Source organism: Arachis stenosperma, chromosome 4 (assembly GCF_014773155.1).
Source record: "Arachis stenosperma cultivar V10309 chromosome 4, arast.V10309.gnm1.PFL2, whole genome shotgun sequence".
Classification (NCBI taxonomy): Eukaryota; Viridiplantae; Streptophyta; class Magnoliopsida; order Fabales; family Fabaceae; genus Arachis; species Arachis stenosperma.
Window position 1 is genome coordinate 118,758,958 of NC_080380.1, and position 22,543 is coordinate 118,781,500.

A 22,543-nucleotide genomic window follows, 5' to 3' on the forward strand; every position below is an offset into this window, starting at 1 on the left:
TACTGATGTTGTAATGGTTTACTCAGTTTTTTAAATAAGTACTTTATATATGGTTTGTTTAAATTTTTCAATGTTTTCAATATAGGTGCATTAAGATTATTTCATGGCTAGTAATGTTAGAAAGGACGCATAAAACAACAGTGTTACTCCTAATGATATTGAGATTGACATTTAGAGTAATACTAATATACTTCATGCTAAATTTGTAGTGATCAGACATTAATTTGTTTTTTATTTTATGTTATTTGACATTATATGAATTTTATGTTTGCAGTTTAATTTATGTATAAATTTTAATATTTTTATCTTAATTTATGTATGAATATGTAAATCTTAAAGTATTATTTAATTGTTATAGGACGGATAAGAGTGGGGAGGGTACTCACAGAAAAGGGTTAGGGTACAATATTTTACTACCCGCAGGTATAGGTGGAGCGAGTAGTTGAGAAGTTTAAGGACGGCGGGCAGGGCCAAACCTATATGTAGTGGATTAGTTTTCGATTTGTCTAGTTAAAAAAATACCATAAAAAAAATTTTTTTAAAGTAGAATAATTTTTCATTGATAACAATATTTATGGAGATTTGTTTTTGTTGGAATTTACCTGCAACAATTTTATTTGTTAGCATCATATCCATTCTTGAAGTCAAAAGAATATCATCAATATTGTTATCTGTTAAAATTTCACATTTTATGACATGATTTTCAAACTTTGAAACGCAGACTTATGCCATTACAAAAGCTATTAAGTTAGTTAATATTCCTTAATAACATTATTGAAACACCATCGTTGAGTATTAGTTTGTGGGAAGAGAAACCAATAACAATTTTTGTTATTCGATATATAATTTATTCTATTGTAAAATAAATTATTATTTGCTAAATTGCTAAATACATTTTCTTTTAATTTCTTACACCATTTTATTTGGCAATGTTCTCATGCAGTGCATGAAATAATTAATAAAAATATATGAAGTTTTTATTGAAAAATTAAACAAACAATATATATAACAATTATTATTATAAATATTTTATAAAGTTATAATTAAAATCAAAGGTTAACGATTTTTAATGTTAAAAATATTAAAAATAATTTGTATTTATTTTAATTAATTTGAGTTGGTTGAGTAGTTATCTCACTCATCTACTTGCGGAGGTATTTTTGAATCTCGCTTATGTATATAACAACTCATTGGCTAGCAACAGACCCTTAATAAATGGAGCTTCAATCCGTGGTGGATTAGTTCTCGACTTGCCGAGTTGAAAAATATGGTGAAAAAAAAAGTATTTGTCTTGAAAATAGAATAATTATCATTGATAGTAATACTTGTGGAGATTTGTCTTTGTTGAAATTTAAATGTGACAACTTTATTGGTATCATATTCATTCATGAAGTCAAAACAATATGATCAACATTATTAGCGGTTATTAATATTTCACATTTTATGACATGGTTTTCAAGTTTTCAAACTTATATATAGACTTATTTCTTTACAAAAGCTATTAGATTGATTAATATTTCTTAGTAATATTACTAAAACACTATCGTTGAGTATTAATTTGTATGAAAAAAAATCATAATAACTTTGGTATTCAATATATATATATATATATATATATATATATATATATATATATATATTTATTCTATTAAAAAGTTATTATTTTTAAATTGGTAAATATATTTTTTTTATTTTTATACCAGTTTATTTGACAATAATTACCATTAGAAAAATAAATAACAATACTATCTTATAATATCATGTATAAAATAATTTTTTATTTTTAAATTAATTTTGGTCAATAAAATTAAATTAAAAATATTTTTAACAAAAATTTTAATTTGAATTTAAAATTGATTAACAAATCACCTTTTTTAAACTTTAATAACAAAAATAAAATTAGTTAATAACAAAAATAAGAAGGTGGCAATCTGGCAATCCGATAACCAACCTGCATACCAATCCACTGTAACACGCGTCACATTCCCACTGGCACCACAAAACACGTAACGGATATGCTCCTTCGCAACAAAATAATTTTTTTTTGAATCACAGATTTAGAATATTTGGAGGATCAACTCTAAATCAGACAGCCAAATAATGGCTAAGGGTATACTCATTTTTGGATGAATTAATTTTATTCTATTTTATTTTATTTTTAAGGGTGATTGTGAAAGCTAAGGCTGGATGAGAAAAAATATGATAGTGATGGAAGATGATAAAAGTTTGGAATTTGAGAATATATAGTAGCTATGAAGTATAAATATTTTGATGAATGTGCGTATTCAATATATTTTGAATACAATAATTATTGATATGTGTGTTTGTTGTGTTTAATTTTGTCTTAATAAAAATAAATAATTTTATGTTAAACATATTTAGATATATTTAAATATTATTATTTATCAATATATTTAATCTTATTCTTAATATATATTTTTAAAATAAATTTAAAAATAGTATATATTATTATTTATTTAAATAAAAAATATTTTTAATATTTTATATAATTAAAATAAAATATTAAAAATAATTAAAAAATAATTTATATTTTAATATCAATAAAATAATAAAATATTATTACGATTTATTTAAAAAATATTTTATATTTTATATATATACGTGTCTTTATATCTTATAAAATTTTAAAATTAGTATGTCAACGTATCTTGTATTATATCGTGTCCCATATTTCTCTTTGTCATAAAATGTTAGTATCCGAAATTGAATACGTAAGGTAAAGACAATTTTAGAATTTTAGTTAATTTTTTTAAAAATCAACAAAAGTTTTAATTTTGAATATTTTTGCCAATATATTGATTTTGTTCTTTTATGAATAATTTTATTATTGTTTTAAATATCCATAAACAGAAATGATAATTTTTTCTTTTATTTAAATAAAAAGGTTTTTTATTATTTACCCAAATAATTACAAAAAGTTTACAAATTTAGATATTTAGTTGCATTTCTTTTTTTTTTTTTTTTGATGAAAGAGGAGTCGAAAGGCAAAAAACAAGAAAAGAAAGACTAACTAAAGTCTCTCAAAATTAGAGAGCTAGAACAATAAAAAATTAACAGGTGACTTATATCTGATGGGACAACAGCAAAAGTATGTAAACCAAGGGGAAGATTCTGTCCCTTTTTGGCGAGATGATCAGCAACAGCATTTCCTTCTCGAGGAGTGTAACTCCAGGCAATAGTAGAGATGCGACGGAAATGAATTCTAATATCTTCCATCAGAGGTGCACACGGATGACTATCAAGACACCCATTATTGATGAGCTTTAGTGCTGCCAGGAAATCAGATTCCACGATGATATTTACTTAACCATTTGCAACAGCTAATTGAAGACCATAGCTAATCCCCAAAGCTCAGCATGCATAATAGTACAACTTCCAAAGTTGCATGAAAAAGCTTTCAAGAAGCCTCCTAGATGATTTCGAAAGATACCTCCGCAGGCAGTATTGTTAGAGTTGCTAAAAGAGGAGCCGTCAACATTAATTTTAATGGTGTTCTCCTGTGGGGGCTTCCGACAGATATACCGACTAGGAGGAGTGCTCAGAGTAAACTGATGGAAGTCAAGATTAGTGACATGGTTCAGCTCCTCAACTCTTGCTTTGATTTGCTCTACCATGGTACTCGGCGGAATTCGAATACCCTCAAAAACCACCTTATTTCGGTAAAACCAAAGAGATGAAGTGACTATACCAAAGATGGTCTGCCAATTGCTATTCTGTGAAAGATTAAACATCATCCACTCTTGTGCATTTAGATTAAAGAAGTTGTTACGCCAATCCATAGAGAGGAAGGAAGACCAAACTCCTTTTGCGAAGGCACAATCTCTAAGTACATGGGTGATCATCTCATCCTCAACACATCTCGGGTAGGAGGCAGAGTTAGTGAGGTGACACCGCTTTCTCTCAGTGTTAGTAAGAATGGCATTATGAGCACATAACCACAAGAAGTATCGAATACGCTCCGGTCCACGCCAATGCCAAATGTAACCGAATATTCTATCCGGTTGGGCTGTACTTTCTATAAGGGCTTGATACGCTTGCTTTAATTGAAAGGTTCCATCCGTGGAGAGATTCCAGGCTACATAGTCTGTCTGTTTCCATGGCGAAGGAGGGGACATGGCAATAATTCTTTGAACAACTTCATCAAGCAGACACTCCGTGAGCTTATCAACATCCCAAAACCCTGAAACAGATAAAAAGTCTATCAAAGTGCTGTCATGGTTAATAGTTACATTTACCTGCTGAGCCTGAGGCTCAAGAGCTCCCAAATTGGGGATCCAATGGTGATTCCAAAACTGAATCTTGGATCCATCTCCAATCCTCCAGATATGGTGCTTCTGAATTTCTGACCATGAGTTACAGATTCCTTTCCAAAGGTTTGAGCTATTTCTTCTGCGTTCGACCGTAGGGATAACATCGTTGCCTGCTTTATACTTGGCCCTAAGCACTTTAGTCCATAAGGCATCCTTTTTTTCTATGAGACCCTACCCATTCTTCATCATGAGAGCCTGATTCATCTTACTAGCATGACGAATTCCAAGGCCTCCTGACTTCTTCGAGCTCCCCACTTTATCCCAACTCAAGAGGTGGATTTTCTTAGTTTGGTTGGTGTCTCCCCAAAAAAAACTCCTGCATTTACGATCAATAGCATTACAAGTAGCAGAAGAAAGTAAGACAGTTTGCATCGTATATAAAAGAGTAGAAGAAAGAACAGATTTCACCAAAGTAGATCTTCCTGCCAAAGAGAGAGAAAAAGCTTTCCACGAGTTGAGTCTCAAGTTTAGCTTATTGATAATGTCGTCAAAAGTATGTTTGGTCACTTTGGAGTGAAGCAGAGGGACTCCCAAGTATTTTCCGAGATTGTCCGTTCTTGTAAATTGGAGAGCTTCACTGAGCTCGATTCTCACATTATTTCCCACATTCTTGGAGAAAAAAATCGTGTCTTCTCAAGGCTGACTTTCTGCCCAAAGCTAATACAAAAGGCTTCAAGACATTTATTGATGATAGCCACTTGATCTACGTTTGCCTCCGCAAAGAGGATCAAGTCGTCAGCAAAGCATAGATGGGAAATAGGAGATCCATCCTTATTTAATCGGATAGGCTTCCAATAGCCGTGATCTACTGCCGCCTTGATAAGTTGAGAGAGTCTTTCAATGCACAGAACAAAAATATATGATAAAATCGGATCCCCTTGTCTGATTTTCCGAGACGACGTGAACTCCTGTAGCTCTTCACCATTCCAAAGCAGCTCTTCTATATGCTGTAACTGCGATAATGAAATTTATTTGATATTTTTATTTCTATAGTTGTGAAAATGAAAAGAAAAAACCGTCAAATAATTTAAACGTTGATAAAAAATATAAAGAAAAGCCTTTAAAATGTATTCAATATCTGTCAAAATAGTTTAAAATTTGGGTAAACCTAAAATATTTTATGAATACTAGTTTCTTTATATTTATACCATTTAAAGTAAACAAAGTTTCCATATGTGTTGGAGACTTTTATTGTTATTTGCGTAAGAATTTTGTAGAATTAGGTTTAATTTTGGTATTTATCTGTTGATTTATTAGAGGTCGTTGAAGGTCAAAAAACAAGAAAAGAAATGGAGAATGAAGAAGGAAGGCGTGGTGATGAGGGATGTGGACCCCACAATCTTCAAATACCGCGTATTATATCTATCTAGTATTCAAGTATCTATCTATGTTAATGTTATCACAAACAAAAGCTATTGTACGTGTCCCACACCCCAATCCCTTCCCTTTTTTAATTATACTTTCTCATAATTAATAATATTATTGTATTGTTTGAATGGGAACTGTCAACTGTGGGAAGAGTAAATAGGAGGAAGGAGAAGATAGGGAAAAAACAAGAGAAAAGAGAAAAGAGAAAAGAGAAAGAGATTACTGGATTAGTAATTTAATTGGTTGATTGGTCATTGGCTAATTGTTTAGTTTAGTAATAATTAAATAAATATATAATATTATAATAAAATTTAAAATTAAAATAATATAAAACGTAAATAAACATATTAAATTTTAAAATTATCCACTATTCAAAATTTAAATATATGAAGTAGATCTTATGTTAACATTTAGAAATTATATTGTATAAAATTATGAATTTAATTATAATATATTATTAATATAAAATAATTTTATATGTACATTTAATTACGTTATTTTATATGTTAACAAAAATAATTAAAATATTTTTTATATTAATTATATAAATAATCATACAAAATAATATATATGATTAATAATTATGTAAAATATTTTTGTATTGTCAGTGTATTAAATTTAAGAGTTTAATTTTAATATACTGATAGTATAAAATATTTTAATAGTCATATAATCATATTTATCTTTTTAAATGACCATTCACATAGTTAATACAAAAAGTAACTATTTTTATTAATATAACGTAACGTAATTAAATATATATATAATTATTTTATACTAACAGTATATCAAAATTAAATTCTAAATTTAAATTATAAAATTTATACGACAAAATAATATATACATATATTTTATTTTGCACTATATTTTCCTAACAAGTTCTAACACTTTGTTGGTACAAAAAATATGATGTGTATACTAAAAATTCAATCTTTTAATTAATCACTATATATTTATATATAAATATATTATATATATTATTTAATTTATTTTAATATATTTTATATCAATAATTAATTATATGACTGTTTGTAGTATATAAGTACCATAGTACACCGTGATGTACGCGAGTATGCGAGTCATTACTCAACTTAACTTGGATCGGGACTAGTTTAATATAAACCGACGATTTTTAATAGATTTTGTATCGATTTAATTATTAATTCAATTTGATATTTAAATAATTTAAATCAGACTAATCACGAGACCAGTTCACCAATTTTCTAATGAAATCGAACGATTTGGTTCGATTCTAATAACAATGCATTATGTTAGCAATTTTAGTTAAAAAGTTGTCGATTCTTGTAAGGGTGTTAATGCTTGGCTTAATTGTGCCTATGTCGGTTCTATTTTCTTCCCAAGGTAGCAGCGAAGAAAATTTGTTGTGGGTTCAATGTCGTATCAATGTTTCTCTTCTCTCAGTAGTTTTCCACCTTCAGCCACACGGAGGAAAATTCCATAATCATCTTTTTTTCTTCTCTATTTTCTCGTTTTATTTTTTCTTAAACCAAACAAAGGGTATACGAAAAATGATCACGTGCCTTTTTTGAACTGTTTTAATGTTTAGTGGAGAAATATGTCATCAAAATTCGATAAAAAGAGTGTTAAAATTTGATTTCTATTGTCTTATTGTTTATGCTTCAATTTTTTCTTGAACCGAAAAGCCTGAAATAAGAAACGTACTAATTTCTTTTTTAAAAGAAAAACGTACTAAATTATAGACATAAATTTATTAAATAATTAGTATTTTCATCTGTAATAATTATAAAAATATAAATATTTTAAAATTATATTTTTTTATTATAATATTATAGATTATGACATAAAAAATTTATAAAATCAAATAACTTTCATAAAAAAATTATAAAAAACAAAAGTTCTCATCGATTAAAAAAAATCTAAGTCTCTATAAATAAAAAATTAAATAATAAAATTTTTAATTATTATTTTCATGTAAAAGAGTTTAATTTTTTATTAATAATTAATTTTAATATTTATTATTTAAATTAAAAAAATTAAATGTGTATACTTTTATATTTAATTAAATTTTAAGTTTATTGTATAAATAGAAATAATTAATTTTTATGTTTATTGTTTAAAAATAATATTTTTTTATGTATATAAAAATATAATTAGATATTAACATAAAAAATTTATATTGATAATTATAAAATTACTCAAAATTATTTTTTTTTTAAATAATTGAATCTTGATTCTAATTTTTAATCATAATATTAGTGTTCTCTTTAAATTATATGTAATAAATATTTGAAGAAAGAGAAGTAAAAATATATTTAGAAAGATAAGCAATAAATATTTAAAATTAAATAAAAAATATGTATATAATAATAATATTTTTAATTTAAATTATATTATTTTATTAATTTTATTTTTTTGTAGAATAAAAAAGTAGAAAAAAATAGAAAATGAGAAAAAAAAAGAATAGAATAAAAAAGATAGAGAAAAATAAAATATGGGAGAGAGATAAATAAGAAAATGTAGGAATGAAATTTATTAATTTTAAAAAAAAATATTTTTTCTCAATTTTAGTGAGTGTTATATGATATATTTTGATTATTAAATTAGTTAGTAATATATAATATATAATATAATTATATTTTAATTTTAATTTTAATTTAATTTAAATGTAATCGGAGAATGTCATATTTATTACATATTTTGATAGTTAAATTTATAGTTAAACATTAATAATGATATATAAAAAAGACAAAGTGAATAAAGAAATGAAAGAAAAAAAATTTTTTAATTTTAGTTATAATAAAAAATGATATATAATCTATTTTAGTTATAAAATTAATAATATATAATAAATATAATAATTTTTTTGTAAAAATAATTTCGTAACCGCAGCTATGTCACTTCTCTTACAATGACATCAATTCATTAGAATAATGCATGCCTACCTATTAAATAGATGCAAAACTAATAATAGGCGGGTACTTTAGAAATTTTCTCGTATAAATATTGTATAGAAATATCTATAGGGAAAAAAAGAATATAGAATATAATTTATGTTTAAATGATCAATTAATTTAAATTAATTGAATAATTAATTAATTTATTTATTTTAATAAGTATTTTAAATTTTATCTTATACTTATAATAATTCATAGTTATTGGCAAACTTTTAAATAAAATTTAAATTTAAAATAAATTAATTTGTAATCTATTAACGCATGCAGTGGGTACTTTAAAAAAAAATTTGAGTTACCACAATAAAGCAAATTGCCATATATATGAGCCAGAAGAGTATGAATGATATTATTGTTATTGTTTAAAATTAAAAGGAAAAAACAAATTATTGAACAAATATATGGATGTATAGTTGTTAACTTAACTAACTATGATGAGAGGGTACTGTGGGAAGGCAATTAAGTAAGTTAGGCGTTTTCCCGGCGCAGCTATCGACCGAATAAATGTGTACACAACATATTAGATACTGAAAATGAGTGAATTAAATCATAATGATTTGATTATGAATTGAGATCATAGCCTATACAGTATAATCTAGTACTATACTAGCTACTTCAATTCTTTTATATGGAAAAATATATATCGTTTTCACTGCTTAAATAATGGCACCAAAACAGAATTGTAATTTCCATTTTGCCAAATAATTAAGTGAATTATTGTGATAAATAATTAAGTTAGCTTTCTTTAATTAGTCCTTTCATTTTAACATAGCTTGTTTGGTTTTCTTTTTCTCTTTTCTCTCTTATTACTCATTAGATTAATAAATTATATATATATATATATACTATCTCTAAGTGCTCCATCATAGACACATAGATATGAATAATATATAATCATACGTGAAATGATCTTCAAAATCAAATCAATGAAAAGAGAAATTATAATGTTGACTCTAGCTTTAATTAACTTCAACTTTAGCATTTTCGAAAACCATGCAAAGCAAAAGTGAGATAAAATCTTAGGGGTTACAGCAGGCGAAGAAGCCTCTTCTTTTTCTTTGTCACCATCCCACGGGTGGCGCGGATAAAGAACGCGCAGAAAGTTACATAACTTAAATTAAAGCGTTAGAATTAGATTAAAAAGACGACACTGAAAAAAAAAAAAAAAGAAGTTTAGAAAAAACTGTATTTCGTTCCCTTTAATTTATATTTTAATATTAATAAAATATTAAAATATTGTTACAATTTATTTAAAAAATACTTTATATTATATATATATATATAAATTTTATATTTTATAAAATTTTAAAATTTATATATCGATGTGTTTTGTATCGTATTCTGTGGCTACATCATAGAGTAAAACAAAATAATTACCAAGGAAAATAGCAATGAATGAAGAAAGAAATGCTTGGGAAGCAAGTTGTGAAGTGGTGTTTGTTGGTCATATTGATATAGAGGAAGATAAAAATAAAACGTACCCCACCGCCGGTGTGAGACTTTTTCTCGTCAGCGTGACGATTGCGTTGACGTAATGGGAACACGATATAATAATATTTATGAGAGACAAACAACTATGGACATTGAAGAGATATGTTGAGAAAGAAAGAGAGACAAAGTTTCCGCGTAGATAGATGAGAAGAAATCTTGAAAAAAATAAATAAATAACAAAAATCATAATTGCAAGAGGAGGAAGAAAAAATTATACTAACAAATTAAGAAATTCCCCCATAACTTCCCTCGAAAACCACAAAAATTCAAAACTTAGCATTTAAAATTTACATAAAATTGTTTAGTTTTGATTCAAGACTCCGTTAGTTTGTCTATTAATTATTTGATTCTTTTGCTATTTATCTAGTATCTATGACTTTGCCCCAATTAATTTGAATTTGACTTCACTGAGTCGCATATCTATCTAAGGTAGGCAAATTTTTTTTGTAAGTCTTTCAATTGTTATATTTTAATTATGTTAAGTGTATATTAATTATTAATATAAAATATATATTAAAAATAAATTAATTATTTATATATAAATATAATAATTAATAAAAAATTTATAAAATTTATTATTTTTAATAAATATATCTAATAATTAATTTAATTTAATAATTTAATAATATATTTTTAATTTATATTTTTAAATATATTAATTAATTATTAATTAAAAATAATAAATTTTATTAATTTTTTAATGTTCTTCGTAATTAATTTAATAACAAATTTTTTATATACATATATATATATTTTATTTTTTTATCTTTATGAGTAAATAATAAAAACGCTTTTGTCTTTGACACGAGCAAAAGAAAAGAAAAGAAAATATTTATTTCTCTTATTTTTTTCTCTCTTCCTCTCTTATCAAATACGCAATTCATTCACACCTGCCTCTCGTTCACACCACACCACATCCCTCGCAATTCCCAAACCTACATATATATTCTTCTTTTCTTTTTCTCTCTCATCTCTCTCTCTATCTTCAAATTCCATAACCCCCTCAAACAACATACCTTAAAACCTTTTCCTCATATACCATATTAATATTCATCACTGCTCCTTATCCTTCTTCTTTTCCTTTTTCTGGATGATTTGATCTGATTTAATTTGAATTGGATCTCACTTTCACTTCAAATCTTTTCTTTTTTCTTTTTTCTTTTCGATAAATAATGGAAAGTCATCATCTCCATCATCATCATCATCAACAACAATACCCACCGCCACAACGTCATAATATTAGTGCAGCAACAACAACGAGTGCAGGAACTAATAACAACGTTGTGATTGTTGATGTGACAGGAGATAGTAGGTTCCCTCAATGGAGCATCCAAGAAACAAAGGAGTTCCTAATGATCCGTGCGGAGCTGGATCAGACTTTCATGGAGACAAAGAGGAACAAGCAGCTCTGGGAAGTCATCTCCAACACCATGAAAGAAAAGGGTTACCATCGAAGCGCTGAGCAGTGCAAGTGCAAGTGGAAAAACCTTGTTACCCGTTATAAGGTACCTTACCTTATTAATAACACCTTTAAATTATTTCATTTCTTCAATTATTTAATTATTAATACATCACTTAACCTCCTAAAACAAACAACACAAAACCGTCTCCTCTTCTTTTTAATATACACCCTCTTCCCTCTTCTTTTCAATTCCTTTCCTTTACCGCATAGAAAAGCATAAATTTTTTTTTTAATTAATTGTCTATTATTTCTTTTTTAAAAAAATTGTTCCTCGCTCTCTATATATAGTTATATAGTGTCGTTGTTAAGAGTTGTGTTTTGGTATTGAGATTTAAAAGGGATGTGAAACGATGGAGGCAGAAGCAATGAGGCAGCAATTCCCATTCTACAACGAGCTTCAAGCTATCTTCACCGATAGAATGCAGAGGATGCTTTGGGCCGAAACAGAAGGCGGAGGCGGAGGAGGAGGTTCTTCTAATAACAAGAAGAAAGCTGCGACAGCGCAGCTGTCTTCGGACGACGAAGAAGAGGAAGAGAGCGAATTAGGAGATCCTCAACAAAAGAATGTAAAGAGAAAGAAAAGATTAAAGAAGGTTAAGAGGGTGGAAGATAGTGGTGGTGCGAGTAATTTGAAGCATCTGAAGGGGATTCTGGAGGAGTTTATGAGGCAACAGATGGAGATGGAGGCGCAATGGATGTCCGTGTTCGAGGCGAGGGAGAATGATCGGAGGTTGAAGGAGTTGGAATGGAGGCAGACAATGGAGGCTTTGGAGAATCAGAGGATGATGATGGAGCAGAGATGGAGGGAGAGTGAAGAACAATGGAGGATTAGGGAAGAAGCTAGGGCTCATAAGAGAGATGCTCTTATCACTGCACTTCTCAACAAGCTTTCAAGACAACAAGATCAATAACCAACTTAGTTAGTTAGAGTTAGTTATCTTTGTTGGTTAGAACTAACTTCCTTTTCATACTGTGTTTATGCTACTGAATTCTCATGATGATGATGATGATGAAGCAAAGCTTAATTTGACACATTATGGAGGTTTGTCTTTATAACTACACTTTTCATTTATCATATATATCAAACACTATTATTATTCCAATGCTTTTATGGTTCATTTAGTTGCATTTGCGTATTTGTCTTTACTAAAACCTTTTTTTAAGGTTATTACTACAAATTGAACTTTAGATTTTCAGATAATAACAATTGTGATATTATATCATTAAATAATTTCTCTTAAAAATTTAAACTGATTAAGTGAGAGACATAAATAATTATATTTCTAATCGTTATACTTTTAAGAATTTTTTCTTTTTATTTTTTTGAATTAGACAACTATCAGATAATAATTATGTATGTGCTTTTTGTCATGCAAGTCTCTCTGCTATAATTGAGAGATGACCCATTGATGTTTTTCATAAGTATATCCAAAAGGTTATCAATGGTGTTTTCATAGAGATTCCTCCGGTAGTTGGTGTAGATGAATAGATTATATTATTATAAAATTGAAGACAATTTGCAGGGCCTAACTAACAACCGAAAACGGGCAAAAAGAATGATGGACAAGGCATTGGCCACAAGATAATGGTTCATCATGTTGTCTATTCCATAATATATATGAAGAGCACAGTTTTTAGGTTAATGGCCCATTTTTGCTACAATGGATACTCATCACTACTACTACACATAATACACACACAATTACATTTGTTGCTTTCACTTTATTTTGATTAAAATGAATAATTTAACTTCTTTTATGTATCATGCTAAATTTCTATACTCTACTTCCATGCATTTCGGTAATAGTATTAAATGATGAAGTAGGGTTTTTAGAGTTGTATATGTATATATGTACACATAATACAATTGTTCCTTACTCTCATATTGTTTGATATCAAAAGGTATTCATCATAATAAAGGTTGTCGGTAAATGCATTGACATTAGAAAAGACATGTTGGGAGATTGAATGTAAACCATAATAACTAATTAAGGAATTAAAGATAGATAAATAATGATATGTTTATGAATATTTATGAAATATTTGTGAATTCAAATGATGTATGGAGGTTTGATTAACAATACTATATATATGTATATACTTCACAAAAGAATATCATCATTATTTGATTACCTTTGAGTTGAATCATGATCTCATCCCAAAGTTTTGGATGAGATATGTGAGAGGTTAATTAGTTTGTATGGACGAGGTTTATTATTATTATTATTATTATTATTATTGAAACAGCTAGCTGATTCGGTTGTTGCATGAAAAGAGATATTCCAAATGGTTTGACATTGACATGTGCATGTGATGAGATATCAGAGCTCACACAATCATAAGAGTTGAAAATCCTTTGCCTCAGGTATGAAATTGTGACTTTATAACTGTAGTTTCACAAGTGTATATATATATATATTGGATCACTTATATTTTTTTTCATATAAAATTTTAATATACTGCTAGAATATTCAAAGCATATTTAAAAACATATATATGGCCACTCATTGTTTTTCTTTTACGTTTATACTACTTTTAAGTGCATATTTATATATATAAAAAAAGAAAAAGTAGTGTCGGTTGGATATTGTTTGAGTAAATAAATTTTGAACATATTCAGAAGACATACAAGTAGTTCTAATTAATATTAATCATGGTCCCATATCATCATCACTCTCTTACTTCCTTCGGTATGTCATGAATTGGCAATTTAGTGTATGCATCTAAAAGTTTTAGTTGAATTTATCATCGCATTACTTTTTTTAAAACTTAAAGTTCATAAAAAAAATAATATTAATGGTTCTATTTTTAATATTTTTTAAAATAAGAATCTTGATTTTTTTATAGATTTTTATTTATTTTTTTAAACTCATCAAGAAACGAATTTTAGATTTTTTAGATATAAAATTCTGATATCATATAATAATACTGTTTTTTTTTTCAAAAATTTCAACTAATAAAAAGAAATTTATATCTCTAACAAAATTAATACATTTATGATTTGGTAAAGTTTTGACTTTTAAAGATAATTTAATATAAAATCTTTGAAAGATGTTTTCTATATTATAATAAATCACACTAAAAATAATTTTCAATAAATAAATTATAAAAATATGCTTGATAAAACTACTTTTAATATTTAAAATGACATATATATATATATATATATATATATATATATATAATAAAAGATATAGATATTTATTAATATTTAATATTATATAAGATTTTTAACTTTAAAAATACAAATTAGTTTTAAAAAAAAATACTCATAGATACTTTTTAAAGTACATCCAACTTTTTAAAACTAAAAGCACAAATATATAAGAAGTTTTACCAACTAGGTCTAATTATATTATAAACATTACAAATATGTTAACTAAGAGATATAAATCATAGAAAGATTGTTATTAATTAGAGCAATAAATCAATATTGAAAGTTTGAAACCGTGGGGTCTTGCATGCTGATGAAGTGATTCTGTTTTTCTTTTAATTTTAGTATTAGGAAAATAACGTACGTAGCCATAAAAGAAAAAGAGGATCATAGGTATCAATCATATAGAGATAGAATAACTGTTTAACTCAAGAAAGCTGTAACAATTGGTGGAAATATTATTCTTAGATGCAATGTGAATAAGAATTTGTTTTTACTCTCAACTATTTCAGTAACTAGGAGAAAATTATTACTACCAAAGAGACAAGACGTTAAACATTAAATAATAAATCAAAGCAAAAAAGTTTCTTGGCTTCTTATTATGATAGATATATACCACCTAAAATGTGAATAGTTATTTTGCATTTGGATTTTCATATTATATATATATCTTAAAATTTCGCAGGAGATCAAGTTATAAAAAATTTCCATATTATTATTGTGGTATATTTTGGTGATTTCTTTTCAACTGTCTGTGCATTTATTTTCAAAAGTGATCTTAGAAATAAGTTGGGGATAAGTATAATTTTGTTTATACATAATTAACAATAGAGTTCAATTAGAGAATTAATTAACTTTTTTCAACTATATCAGTTAACTTTTTTTTAATTTAAAATTCTAAATTTTAAATCTTACCTTCTAAATCTTAAATTATATACTCTAAATTCTAACTCTAAACCCTAAATTCTACAAAAATAAAAGTTAAATAAATAAATAAATAACTATTAACTACTTAAAAATTAATTTTCTATATTTTTTCTTAACAATAATGTAGTTCGAATTTATGATTTCATGCATGCATACTACTATATAAGATTTTTACAGCAAGATCACTCTTAATTAGTGGCTTTGAATATTATGATAATTGAGTTATACTGAACTTGCAAAAATTTCTTGCATTATTTGTTTATTTATTTTATATAAATAACAAAGAAACAAAGCCGGTGCATGTACAAATTTCTTGCTTTAATTTCTACTTAATTAAAGCTGACATATATATAATAGTTGATGGTAAGATGTCCTATTTAAAGTTAGGACGATAGAGATTCATAACTTTCCTATATTTGAGTACCTAATTATCATGTAATTTTGAAAAGCAATCAAATCAATAAAAATGGTTTAGCAGTGTGAAAAAAAAAATATATTAGATAGTAGACATAAGATTATATATCTATTGAATATAGTTAAGTAGTTAACTTAGTTATTAATATGCACTGGATCAGACAAATTAAAGAATAATAATCTTGAGGTCTATTATTATTGAATATTAAAAAAAATGTTTAAAACTCTTAAAAATAATAATATCTGAAACTCATTAAAAAAATCTGAAATTTAAATTTAATAAAAAAATCAATTTTAATAGATTTCATGTTGAATTTATTTACTAACTTGCTATAATATCAATTGAAATTAATTGCTATAATATTAGTTACGTACCTAACATTATTCTTAAAAAATACAGTTTTTATATTGTTATATGTGTTTGATGAAAAATAATCAATTTTTATATATAGTTAAAAATGGCTGTATATACTATTATTTGGTTTTAGTTCTTATAATAAAATTAGGAATAAAAAGGGTGGTTTAACTTCCCAATCAGATGAAAAAGAAGTGAAATAAAGAAAAGTGGGCAACCTAGATATCAAGGTTACATGTCGGCAAACTTTATTTGGGGATTTGAGTGACAATTCATATTTCACTAGAAACATCTGCGGCTGGTGATGAGGGCTAGCTGCACTTTATTTCATAGGCTCAAAATAAATATGAAGACTCATCATACCTTTTTTTTAAAAAAAATAAAATAAAATAGATAAAAATATTATTGCATATGATTTATCATAAACATGAGAGGAACATATATAAAGGGCTAAGGAATATAAAGTTGATATTTATCTTTGTTGGTGCGGATCGGATCACCAAAGTTGAACTTTATTTGTTTAGATTTTGTAGAATTTTATAATTTTACCTTTTAGGTCACAAAAGAAATCGGGTATTATTAGTAATCATGCAGTTTATTTTCGTTACGAATCCACTTCGAAAAATTAAGTTATATTAATAATGGAAAACACATAAATAATTATATCGAATATGTTTTTTCATAAGATTTTTTTGGATTTATGTGAACTTTTATATTTTTATTTTTTTTAGAAATAACAAAAATATGTTAGCATTAATATTTGGTTTATAGTCTATTTAATTAAAAAAATATTCTATAAATAAGAGTATGATATAACTATATATAAGTATGTATAATATAATTAGAAACTTTAATTTTTTCCTTTAGTTCTAATTCTAAAAATTTCTATTCTAATGTTATATTTGTATCTCTTGATATAAAATGTTATCAAATAGTGTTGTCATTAAACACCATACCAACAACGTTTTACTGTTTTTTGTGGTGGTCCAAATTCAAATCACATTTCTTAGTATGACAATTTTTGAATGTTCAATGGTACTAACGACTATTGGTAGATTCTGTGTATGGAAGTTATGGAATGCCAAAAAAATATGGGAAGCTCAACACATTTGAGAGGTTAAGGGAGATTGATCGGCCGCGATCTGATGTGGTTCTGGAAGCAAATTGGCCAATCTTTAAATTGTATTCTTATATCGTTACTAACCAGATTTTCAACGAGTGTTACCAGATTTTGTTCAAAACAACATTTTAAATTCAAAAATTAATGTTAAAAAACAATGACCATATTCAACGATTATAGTGGAGTTGTTCCAAAAATTACCAACAGAAATGATGGAGACATTATTAGAAACAAACCTTGTGGTAGCAATACGACACAAACCGAAGGAGATCGGCCGTGGTCTGAATCCTTAACAAAGAATAGAGGCAATCTGAGATGGGAGAAAGTATTGATAAAGAAATAAAATATAAATAAGAAGATAGGTATCAAACAGAATAAAAAAAAAAATAAATTGAAATTAAAATAGAAATAAAAAGAATAAATTAAAATTAAGTACAAAGAGAATTACTCTACTTATACTAAATTTTTTAATACAACAAAAAATGAACTCCTCAATTTAATTTGTCAATATTATAGTTTGGGAATTGATTCGAAGGAACTCCTCGACCTTCTACTTAATTCTCCGATGCAATAAGAGAGGAACTCAATTGTCTACATCATGGTTTCATCACGAAACTAAAATGAAATTTTTAAACCTCTAAATCATTCTATACTATGGCTACAATAACTAAAGAACCTCTTATTAGATTAAAATAAAGAAAACTTCAAGTATGACAAGTTCCACCACCGGAATTGTCAAACCTGTGGACTACTGTCATGAATGAAGAAGAGAGCTAGCATAGTAGAGTTGCCATTGGCACCTCCGAGTTGGTGAAGGATGACAATAATGACTCAGATTTGAGGTGACTCTGAGACGACAACAAAGCCAAAAGCAGTGCCGAGGTTGGCGTTGATGAACGGTGGAGATCCATTCCGTCGCGTCCCTCCTATTTAGCCAAGCCACCACCACTTACGCCAACTTTGGATCAACTCATTGTGTTTGATTTTTGTTTGTGGGCTTCAATTTTTTCAATAGGATCCCAGAAGAATTTTAAATTTTAGTAGTAGAATAGAAATAAAATAACAAATATTTTTTGAGAATTTATTGTTGTTAATTATAATTAGGTTATATATTTTATCACAATTTTAAGGATAAGATTATTTTGAAAAAGAGAGTAATATTAGGATTACTGGATTAGTATTAGACTTATAAATAGAAATATAATGTAATGGTGTGGATATGTATGATATAATTAAAAATTTTAATTTCTTTCTTTGATTCTAATTTTTGAAATTTCTATTTGATTCTTTTTTATTATTTCTCTTTTTTTTGTATTTTTTGATAAAAAAATTTTAATACAATATTATAATTTTTTTAAATTTAAAGTAATAAAGAAGACACAACAATATTTATATTTTTAATAATTTGTATTTTATATGAATTTTAGTTTCTTTTAAATTTAAAAAAGAATATATATAGTAAGAATTTCTTTTTTTTTTTGCCATATAAAGTGGTTTCTGTTTCCTCAATAAAACAGTAAGCGGTTTGAAATTCTTTTCCTAAGAACACGGTTTTACAATAAAGGATGTGTGTCATATTCTGTACAATATGTCTTCAGAAAATAGCATACCCTAGTTAGTTTGTTTGTATTTAAGTACTATTTGTCTGTTATAAATAATTTTTCTTTCAATCACATTTTACTTTGTCTCTCTATATATAAATAGTGGTAGTAGAATTTCTTCTTTTTTTTTTTGAAAGTAAATGACTTCAAATAAATAAAATCACTATATTAGTACAAAGCAACTACTACCCGAAAAAAAAAGAAAAGAAACTGTAGTTAGTCGTGAAAAACTTAGAAGGGAAACTAGATTTCCTTGCATTATGATATTGCTTGATAAATATTGGACCAAATAAAAAAAAAAGTTATAGTGGCTAGAATCAAAGTGATTTATGTATAATAATTCAGATAGAGAAGAAAGCAAAAGTGTGTACAGTAATATTGGTACCACTTACCACCACCATAATAATAATAACAATCATGATTGCTTTCGTTTATTATCAATTGCAATATTATTGAATTAATTAAGATTGTGTGGACCTATATGGTTTCCATTTGAGATTTTTCATTTATTTATTCTTTTTTATAAACCGAATGAATCCGACTAATTCTTTAACCGTACGCGAATTATTCACTCAAAGACAAATAATTGTATGCGGAATATTTTTTATATATAAGTTATACAAAACAAGAGTAGCATGGAGAAATGATGATACATTATTAGACATATGTGCTACATGTGCACCGACAGAAAATTAAACAGTGTGCTCTCAACACGCAACAATGGAAGTTATTAATTGCATTTACTACCACACTACTCATCATCATCATCATCATCATAATTGATAATAACTATTGTGTCTGCAACATTTATTGTGTGCCTATGAAGCTGTTCCCATAAATTTTGTTCTCTTTGGTTTTTTTCCTTCGGGTAATTTACGTGTATAAATCGTTTGAGTTGAGATATTACGCAATTATCTTGATTGAAAATTGTATATATATATTTTTATTTTGTTTTAAATTTGTGTAATTTGTCGCACTCTAAATCATTTAGAGGTTTTCTGGTAAATTATTTAGGTTATAGCTATGGGTTACTAGGTAAATTCATCTTTAAAAGATTATTTATTTTTAAATTAATTTTTAAATAATTTTTTAATTATATTAGTCTTTAAAAAATAAAATATAAGTTAAATTAATCATTCTACTAATTAGATGATAATAGTGATAGATTATATCACATATCACAAGATGATTAGTTGACGTATCAAATCAGTAACACCTAACACACCATATATTAATAAGTAAACAAATTATTTATAATCAAAATAAATTTTAAAAATCTAAACATAAGTTATTTTTATTTTTAAAATTTTAAAAATTAATTCTTATATATATATATATATATATATATATATATTTTCTCATAATATTAACTTTGAAATAATTTTTGATAATATTAATTTTAATATTATTTTTTAAATCTTAATAAACATTTTTTATATAAAATAATAAAAATAATTAAATTATCATAAAATTATTTTATTATTTATATTTTAAAATTTTATATTTTTAAATTATAATTTTTTATAATAAATTTTTTTATTTAAATAAATTTATTAAATTATTGTTGATTATATATTTAAAAATTAATACAATTATGTATTTAAAATACGATTTAGGATTCAAAGAATTAAATAAATTTAAAACAAGACAGACATGTATATAATTTTCAATCAAAGAGAATTGCATTATAAATTATCCATTTCTTCTTTCTTTGTTCTTTTCAGAAATGCTCGAGTTCAAATAACGCGTTTCTGACAGCAAATGTTTAACAAAGATAATTGTATTATAATGTTTAATTAACGTGAATATTATTTTAGTAGATAATAGTATGTAAATACTTTTATATAGTTATAAGCAAATTAAAGGTTGCATGTCCTATTTTAATTTGTTTTATTAAAAATAAAAAAATCGGCATTTTCTTGCTTATACATTGTATTCTTTTAAATAGTCAACCGTGTTCAGAACTAAGTACTGCGGTGGAGGAAAAATTCCTTGATTATTTTAAACGAAAGAAAAAAGCTAAAAAGAGTGGAGATTGACTGATCAACAAGGGGGATCAAAATCTGACCCACATTTTGAATTTCGTAACTTTCTTGTTAGTGTTTTTCTTTACCTCCTTTTGATTATTAGTATTAAACTATAGTTTGCCTTTCCACTAAAGGATTTGATTCATTATTTTTTAAAATTTTGTGGAACTGTTTTGGGCGTGGAGGATTGGAATTTGGGACATGATGACGCTGTTGATCCGTTCAATTCGTTCAACACAATGTTTCGTTGGTTAATTATTAGTTTTGAACATTTGAGCATTGATTTGGGAGGCTCCAAGTTCCAACAATATTATACCACATGTCTTTTTGCTTCTTTGCCGCTGTTCTTTTCAGATCAGAAGATTAAAACGATGTTAAAGACTCACATATAATTGTTTTAAAATTAATAGTTAAAAATTGTTAAATAATAATTTAATTAAATTTATTAAATCAGCTCACAGTCACATAATCACGAAGACAACTGTAAGTTTTCACCTAAAAAGAAAAATGAAAAAAAAAAAAAGAAAAGGTAGAAAAACAAAGTCAATTAAGTTGAACTTGAATATTAGTATGTGTCTGAGACAAGACCTAACTTTCAGTTGGTGAGTATTGAAAGATTAAAAGACAGATCAATTAGTGTTGGACATTAAAAGTAGCCTTGTGTATATATATCTGAATAGAAATGTGATTAGAAGTACATTTCTCGAAGAATAATTACATAAATAAATCTAATATTTTTGGTTATTAAGAGTACCTACAATGGTTAGTATTTATTTTATAGTATTTATTTTGATACGATGATAAATTAAAACACGATACGTAAATTATATTTTCTACGTCAATAATAATTTTTTCTTTTTTTTTTTTAAAACTAATTACTATAATTAATAAAAAAATTGGCCCAATATATCAAGATGGACCAAGTTACAAATTTTTGTAGGTATCTCTTCCAGCCACATTAAATTTGGTCTGGTTAAAATAAGTTCTGCAAGAAAATGAGCTACATCATTTTCATTTCTCTTGACGTGAGAGATTTTATAAAATCTAAAACAACACAAAAGGGTTTTACAATTTGAGATTATAGTACCAAAAGACCTATCGAATGGACTATTAGAATTTAAAGTCTTGACTACTTCTATATTATTTTCTTCTATTTCTTTTTTCAAAAAATAAGTTTAGGCTGCAATATTCACTCCCTAGTAGAAACCAAAGGCTTAGGCTTCTCTAACTGAAAGTGCAGGAGCCACTTCCAACGTGGCAGCAGCTACAACAATTCCATTACTATTTCTAATGACCACACCTACTCCTCCTTTGGCTCCATTGTTGCTAGCTGCATCCACATTGATTTTGTATCAGTCTG

At 26.3% G+C, this 22,543-nt stretch overlaps 1 protein-coding gene across 3 annotated transcripts; it reads left to right on the plus strand.

Moving 5' to 3' along the window:
- Positions 1-11,034: 11,034 nt before the first annotated feature.
- On the plus strand, positions 11,035-18,667 carry LOC130973112 (trihelix transcription factor GT-3b-like). 3 transcript variants are annotated; one of them, XR_009084021.1, is made up of 4 exons: positions 11,035-11,628; positions 11,924-12,627; positions 13,833-13,950; positions 17,491-18,667. XR_009084021.1 is itself a non-coding variant. In XM_057897522.1 (2 exons), exons 1-2 carry the CDS (start codon positions 11,296-11,298, stop codon positions 12,494-12,496), a joined length of 906 nt encoding a protein of 301 aa, XP_057753505.1. In that variant the 5' UTR covers positions 11,035-11,295; the 3' UTR covers positions 12,497-12,644. The 3 variants fall into 3 exon arrangements, 1 of the variants encoding a protein (XP_057753505.1); XR_009084022.1 differs by lacking the exons at positions 13,833-13,950; positions 17,491-18,667 and adding an exon at positions 13,109-13,359; XM_057897522.1 differs by lacking the exons at positions 13,833-13,950; positions 17,491-18,667 and having other exon boundaries at positions 11,924-12,644.
- Positions 18,668-22,543: the final 3,876 nt, after the last annotated feature.

What these genes read in the sequence shown, in the direction of transcription:
- LOC130973112 (XM_057897522.1), top strand. Translation starts at nt 11,296, where the DNA reads ATGGAAAGTCATCATCTCCATCATCATCATCATCAACAACAATACCCA. An exon ending in ACCTTGTTACCCGTTATAAG is followed by an intron (nt 11,629 to 11,923) that starts GTACCTTACCTT and finishes GAGATTTAAAAG; the next exon opens with GGATGTGAAACGATGGAGGC.